The sequence below is a fragment of the Dunckerocampus dactyliophorus genome, chromosome 7 (assembly GCF_027744805.1).
Source record: "Dunckerocampus dactyliophorus isolate RoL2022-P2 chromosome 7, RoL_Ddac_1.1, whole genome shotgun sequence".
NCBI lineage: Eukaryota > Metazoa > Chordata > Actinopteri > Syngnathiformes > Syngnathidae > Dunckerocampus > Dunckerocampus dactyliophorus.
The window spans coordinates 9,470,326-9,478,350 of record NC_072825.1 but is presented as its reverse complement, the minus strand read 5'-3'; the positions used below and the strand labels follow the sequence as shown (position 1 = coordinate 9,478,350).

Sequence of the window (8,025 nt, the reverse complement as noted above, 5' to 3'; positions counted from 1 at the left end):
AGTAGCTAATTATGTGTAAAAACTCAATAAAAGGGAGTTGGAAAATATCTGTCTCGTGCACCTACAAGGGAAGACTCGTTTCGAGTGCATTTTCATTTATTGGCCTTTCTTGCCATCTAACGGGCTTCTGATGTAACTACAATGGACATCACAAGTCAAGCACTGTTAACATTCCTCTGACACGTATTATAAAGACACGTCCGTCTTTGTAAAGGCGGTGTTTGTGATACAGCTTTTGTACTGCGTGAGAGAGCGGGATGAGAAAGTATCGTGAAAACAATAATGCAATAATACAATACAAAATATATGCTACGGATGATCTTATGACATATAAGAATGTAATCAGAGCAAGTTGGCATTGTTTTACGTCGTGGAGGTGGTGCCTAATGAAGCGTTCAGTGCGTGGAAGTCTCCTATACTGAGTCAGCGTGTCAGTGATGATATCTGGTTGATGGTTAACCGTAATGTCTTTATTCAAGTGTCGGTTCGTTGTGGAGTTCAACGAATGCAACCAATGAAATTAAATTACCTTTCAAATTAAATTACCATGAATTCAATTTAAATGTCCATCCATCCATACGTTTTCCATGCCGCTTATCCTCAGTAAGGGCGCGGTGGTATGCTGGAGCTTATGCCAGCTGACTTGGGGCGAGAGGCGGGGTAAACCTGGACTGGTCGCCAGTCAATCGCAGGACACTTAATTAAAATGCAATTAAAAAAAAAAATACAACTTACTAATGATTAAGCAACAACACTTTGATTTGTAAGAATGCCTTTATTCAAGTAATTGAAGGAAATGAACCGAAATTGCTGCAAAAAAGAAAAATGGTATATACAGTAATCCCTCGCACTCCGATGGCGGTTAATTGGTTCCAGACCATGCCATGATGACCAATCATATTTTAACTTGTTTGCGACCCTCTGAATACGTGTTTTAACATTATTAGAGCCCGCTAGACGTGAAATGACACCCCTGTAGTCAATTTTACGCTTGTATTACCAAATATAGTAGACATAATCAAATTAAATAAGCCATTTAAGACATAAATAAGTGTGTTGTTATAAAGGAGCTCCTAAAGGAGCAGAGTGGCAGGCGGACAGGAATTAATGTCAGGGTTTTAGAGTTGGGTTTTAGCTTGGAGTAGGTTACGGCTGCAACAGTAGCCCGTGTTTTTATTAGGGATTTTTCTTAGGGGTTATTGTGCCTGTTGGGAGATCATTCAAACCTGCAATAAAAGCCTTGTTGGTCAACAAGTCTGGCGACTGTGTGTCTCACCCAACATTAACAGTAACATTACTGACACCTAGTGACCAGGGTAGAATACTACACACCTTTGAATGCGTCTTCTGAATGCCTTGTATTTCTATTTTACTTCATTTGGCCATTTTTATGCTTGAAAATGCTTAATTTAGGGGGAAAAAAATACAATTTGCTTTAATATGCATATTTTTGACTAATAATAGGCTTTGTTAAACCACAAAACACAATGATTTAGTCATGAATATATTTTGGAAAAAACATGATAGAGTGAAATTTGAACCGCCAAGTAGCGAGGGGCAACTGCATATTGTATTATTGAAGCAAAGTTTAGGACTGTGAGCTTTGAGTACTATAGAATAATAATATGTCAACACTAGGGGTGTAAGGTTACGGCATCCTCAAGGTTCGATACGTACCTCGGTGGCCACGGTTCATCTATATAACACTCAATGTACACTTCCTGTCCCTCACTTGAAATGTGTACCTGGTACCGCTGCATGCCAGTTCAATCAGAATATAAATACATGTATTTGTTACACCCATAATAAACACTCAATTTTCATTAAAATGACATATGCACTCGCCGGCAACTGTATCAAAGAGATAACAATCATTCATTATTTTCTTATTATTACTGTGTTGGTGGTATGTATGTAAATAATTATAACTGTAGCTCTAAATGATTCTGCTAGTAAAATGAATCTATCTTCTGTATCTACTGGCTAGAGAATGTGTAGGTGTGCCTAATATTGTGGCCACATATTTATGTAAAAAGAAAAGTTGGTAGAAACAATATACTGTGCTACAAATCTCAAATTGCAGTGCATCTATTTAAAAAAAAAAAAAAAAAAAAGCTACACTTCCAGAATTGCTGTTTGGAGCGGCAGCTGACAGATGTAGTAGGTGTAAGCCCGGCACGAGTATTTCATCCAGTTGTTCTCCGTCTGGTCCCCACTGCTCAGAATCCCACAGTCCCCCTGGGTCACGTTGTCTCTCCAGTAACTGCAAACCAAGCAGAAGTAAATACCAGCTACTAAATATACATGTATATAATTTGTCATTTCTTTATTATTATTACAATTATTATGTCATGCAGAGGTGCTCACACTTTTTTTAGCCTGCTAGCTACTTTTGAAATGACCAAGTCCCAAAGATCTACCGACTACTATAAATATCGAAAGTATATATATTTACTATATTTATTTATATAAAATATGAGTACGTATTTATGTACTTTATACATAAGCATGCAAGTACAAGTCAAAATGATCTACCTCTTTCTATAAAACATATAACATATACAAAATGTAACCAGTAAACTCTGAAATTCTATTGTAAATATTAATGATTTGTATTTCACATTCAAATTTTCAAAGTTTGCAGGTAATCAAAGTAGTTGCTATCATAATTCACTTCAACATGGAAATAAAGATAATTACACATAACTCCTAAATAGTTGTGTACATAACCTGAGTACTGGTAATATGTCAGTCAAATTAGCCATGTAACGTTCATTAGGGCACACACTTCATGTATTGCATCCAGTTAGCATTTGCTATCAAACATTAGCGATATACAAGAATTTTAAATGATTATGCAAAAGACAATGCAGCCGAAGTCAAGGCAACATATTGAAAAGGTTTCACCAATGGACACATGTTTAATTTCATCATGAAATAATAGTTTAAGAAGCGAACGTGTAGAAAACACTGATTTCTGTAGGAGAGTTCATGACGCGAAGCAAAGCCAGTAAACAATACACTTTTTTTCGACGTAACTAGCCGCTACAAGCGAACAGATAACTTTTGTTGTAGATATATACACCTTACCGCTCAGTTAGTTCATCCGTAATCACAATACTAAAGATGAAAGTTGCATCTGTATGTAGCTTGAAAACGCTGCGGGGGAGCAAGCGCGAATCAGGAGGGGCGCTTAATGTCAGCTGACTGATGTCATATGACAACTGCAAAGTGACGTTTACGCGATCGACCCAAACTACCTTGGCGATCTACCGGTAGCTCGCGATCGACGTAATGGCTGCCCCTGATGTAATGTGTTATTTATTTACAATATTATGATACTGCTACAAAATATGCTGTATTAAGTAATGTTAATTTGATTTAATTAATTCAAAATGTATAATAATATTTAATGTAACTTTTTTGTCTATACACTGTTAAGCTGATACGACTTGAACATATTATTAAAACATGTAAAATAACACAAAAGTATTGTTAAAAGTCTCACGGATCACCTCTGTCCAACCACAGTGTTGTTGAGCCATGTCCATGTGGTCCCGATGAGTCGCAGGCCGATCCAGTACTTGATGTCTTTCCCCTTTTGAGTCAGGAAGTTCTAGAAGGGAGCATTCCCATTCAAAACAATTATAATATGCCAAAAAAAAAAAGCCACAGTCGGAAGCGATTGGGATGAGAACCACCTGGATTTTATGGCTGCTGATCACCGCCAGAGAGCCCCCTTCCTCTGAGCAGTTCTTCTGGCTCTTCTCCCAGCTCAGCCTGAACGTGGACAGGTAGAAACACGACTTGTCCAGCCTCAGCCACCCGGTGGGGCACTCGCTGTAGCAATAACCTGGAGGAGGAAGAGAGGGGACGTCCATCTATCGCTCTAAAGTAACTACATGGAGAGTTTGCGTTAGCGGACGTTAGCAGAGGTTTCCCAAAGGGATTACTACTAGGTCCATGGATATTAGCATGATCAAACATATGTACATTATATATACTCCTAATCAAAATGTTGACAGCAGTTGAAAAATTGCAAGAATTTACATTTTTGCACTGTTGGAATTTAAAGAGGTTCTCAGTAGAGCTTCCAAATGCAAAAAGAAGAAATGGGAGTGAGACAAAAACATTTTGGAACAAGCAATTAATTGCAAACAAGCATTAAAGTGAAATGGGCTGTTCATCAAAAGTTTAAGACCACAACCTTTAAAAGCCAAAATCTTGGCGAAAACGTGGATTCAATGTCATGTTCTCCCAGGTATTTGCACGTAATAATCTCTTGATGGCAAAGACAAAAAAGTTTTCTCTCTTTGAAGGCGGTCGGATTGTTGAGCTGCGTAAGCAAGGCCTCACGCAGCGTGCCACTGCTGCTGAGGTTAAACGCAGTAAGACAGTCATTTGAAATTTCTTTAAAGATCTTCTCAGAAGAGGTTGCGCAGGGGCGTCAAACGGCCAAACCATCTGTTGCGACCACTAAACTACTAAACAAACTATTTATCGAATGCTAATGAATGCTAGAGTGGCCATGAATTCTGTGTGCTGTTAATATCTATCTATACAGTATGTCTCTCTATATGTCAATCTGTCTGTCACAAATTTTTGGACTGAATTGATCTAGAGTGTGTACAGTATCAGGTGAATATTAATTTGCAGACATCAGCAGAAAAGGTGTCCCACAGGAAACACTATTAGGTCCACTGATAGCATAACAACCTATCATTTATGTGTTCATCGATGGAGCAGTTTTGTTTTTGTTGCACTCACATCCGGGTGCACCCTTAGAACGGCAAGTCTTGCTCTGGTTCATGTCGTACGGCTGTGGAACCGGATTCTCCGGGCAGTCAGTGGAGCCACCTTGGGCAAGAGTTTAGAAAAAAAAAAAAGGCAAGTACTGTAGTTAGTGAGTCACGCTTCTGATTCCCCCGGCCCGCTTGCATTGTAGCTCTCCATCTTGCAGCGCTGGCACGCAGAAACTTACATTTGATGACGAGGACAATGACGGTCACCAGCAGCCCCAAGCAGACCAGAGTCAGGATCAAGCATCCAACACGGTAACACTGCATGGCACCTTGAGGTGGTTTGTCTTGACCGGAGATATATCATATCGTCAACCAGATATCGGTGATGGTTTACGTTTATCTCGAACACGCTTAACAAAATTACAATAAAGAACATGACAGTTTTATGCTTGTACAGTTCAACATGGATGAAAAGGAGTATGACGAAGCAGAGCTTATTTTATCCCACACCTTATATAAGTCTCAGCAATGACTGATAGTATGTTCACTTCCTGTGTTGAACAGTAGCAACTGAGGAAGAAATCAAATAAATCGATAAAGGAGTCAAACTGACAGAAACACTGTGTCATACACAAATAAGTGCAACATGTGTGATAAATAATACAGTGCCTCACTAAAGTACAGCTCTCACATTTTTGGAAATATTTTATTATATATTGAAGAACGCTGAAGAAATGACACTCATGTAAAGTCGTCAGTGGACAGCTGGTAACAAATGAATGGATTCCAGATAAATGATATCAGACACTGTCGTATTCACGACATAATAAATGAATGAATCCAGAATAAATTACATCAGGTTGGGCAAATGAGTACGAGTTCCTTGCTCAAGCAACCGTAATTTTACTCCACTTACTGATATGCTAAAAGTATGTGCGCTAAGTGTTGTGTATGCATAGAGATGTTTTAAGTCTATTTTATTAGTGCATTATCGGAGCCCTACTTTGCTAGGTACAGAATTTTAGCTGTTTAAAAATGTAGCACACTGGGGAATGTCAGTATTTGTAATTTTAAGAATAAAGGGTTGCATGTTCTGCCTACGCTAAGACCTGTTAGAAACCTACCTCCATTCTCCAAAGGCTCAGCATCACTGCTACATTTGACGTACAGTAGGCTACATGACGAAAAAGTATCCCACAGCTTTCCCTTACCAGCTGTCTTCCAGACAGGCTTCCCTTATCTTGTTGTCATAGCAACACCTCATTGTTTTCCTTTTTGTTTATGAAGCTGTGGCCTTCAAACGCCCAAACATTGTAGTCTCTTGTAGTCTCGGGCCTGTGACATGTTTGAAGCTAAAGCAGGAAATGAATATGGAGACATATGGTCAACAAAATCTTTATAATTATAGTATTATTGGGACTGTGTTTTGCAGTGTTTTGTAACTGCATTACACGTAATTGTATCATTATATCATTATATCTTTGTACAGGCACGATTTGATATTTTTTTCTCATTTCGTTTCTCATTTTTCTCATAGTTCTTGAATAGTTTTTACTTATTTTCGACACCACTTTTGGTATATTTGCTTGACATTTTGGGTACCCACTGCATTGTTGCTCTTACTACAAATAAAAAATATATATATAAAATATTTTTTTTTAAAACAGATGTACTTTTTTCATGTTTTTTGTACATTTTTCTATATACATATATGTATATATTATATATATATACATATACATATATATACATATACATACATATATATATATATATACATATACATATATATACATACATACATATACATATATACATATACATATACATACATATACATATATATACATATATATATACATACATATATATATACATATACATACATATACATATATATATATACATATACATATATATATACATATATATATATATACATATATATATACATATACATATATATATATATACATATACATATATATATGCATTTTTACCTCAACATAAAAAAATATATATTGAGGAAAAGTATAGTTTGAAAAATCTAAAAATAGTTTGGACTCCATCATTGTACCGCTTATCTTTTTTCACTACATTTTAACCTAGATACTGATAAAACAAATAGATACAAAATGGAGATTTTTTTTTAAATATTTTAATATATTATTTTTTCAATATAGAAAGGACAGAATTACAGAATCCAATTTTGTATGACAAAAAAATGGGCAAAACAAAAAAGTAATTTCCTTCAAAACAAAATGATATAGGATTAATACATCCAAAATCCTTGGTATTAGCTTTAGCAAGAAAAACAGCCACAACTTCTGCTTTAGGTTTTTTTTTTTTTTTTATCTTAAGCTTCAGCGGCATGTTTTCGAGGAAATCGCATGTTCTCATAAATCTATTTATTCTGTGCCGCATTAAAAGAATGTGATGGAGACACGCCTTAAAGTCCTGTGTCAACCTGAAAGTTAATGGGTGTGCAGTCACAATCACTTCATCCGGCAATAATAACAACAATAATAGTAATAATTGTGTTTTTCCTTCTCCTTTTCGGACATGTTAAGTGTGATGTACTTCAATGTAACTTTCTTAAGCATGTTTGAAGTAAACTAAACCATTAACACTCACTCTCACACACACACACACACACACACACAGGTTACCTTGGGTTTTGTTTGTAGCACCGAAACAAGCCTCGGCGTAAACGTCCTCAGATGGCTTCTGCAGTTCACTGTAGTGGGCTCGGTCTGATCCCTCTAAGATACAAATACACAAAGGACACACTCAAACAGAAAGTGCATGCAGTTTACCTCATGTATAATTCACTCCTCCTTAAAAGCACTTGTAAGACCAGGAGGGTGGAGATCCTTCGCTGTCTTGATCCAATGTGTGTTGTTAAAACATGGGTCATACCTGTTAAGATATCTGACCAGGTGGGACTCACCCGCCCCAGGTATACAGATGCATACCTTTGCTTTGGGCCGTCAGCAGGCTTTCATATGCTCCTTGATCCTCTTCACGTTGCTCTTCCTTAACGGCGGCATCCTGCATCTCCATGATTGCTTTCTTGTTAGACTAACTTTCGCTTTCCCTGGAAATGGTCCACCCAATCAGGATAAACGCCAGATATACACGCCCGAATACAAAGGTAATTGCTCCCAACGAAACAATGCAACAATGTCAATAAGCGTTATCTTGAAAATGTGAAGTCGGCAAAAGCTCCCAGACGTGTCCAGTTTTAAGCTGTTTGGCGCAGACTGCATACTTCCCCTTATTT

At 37.2% G+C, this 8,025-nt stretch overlaps 1 protein-coding gene across 1 annotated transcript; it reads right to left on the bottom strand.

Moving 5' to 3' along the window:
• Positions 1-776: 776 nt before the first annotated feature.
• si:dkey-26c10.5 (uncharacterized protein LOC563797 homolog) lies at positions 777-7,992 on the bottom strand. Its single transcript, XM_054781980.1, has 7 exons — positions 7,718-7,992; positions 7,412-7,504; positions 4,982-5,086; positions 4,768-4,857; positions 3,702-3,853; positions 3,516-3,616; positions 777-2,263 (listed from the first exon to the last, which is right to left on the bottom strand). Exons 1-7 carry the CDS (start codon positions 7,803-7,805, stop codon positions 2,116-2,118), a joined length of 777 nt encoding a protein of 258 aa, XP_054637955.1. The 5' UTR covers positions 7,806-7,992; the 3' UTR covers positions 777-2,115.
• Positions 7,993-8,025: the final 33 nt, after the last annotated feature.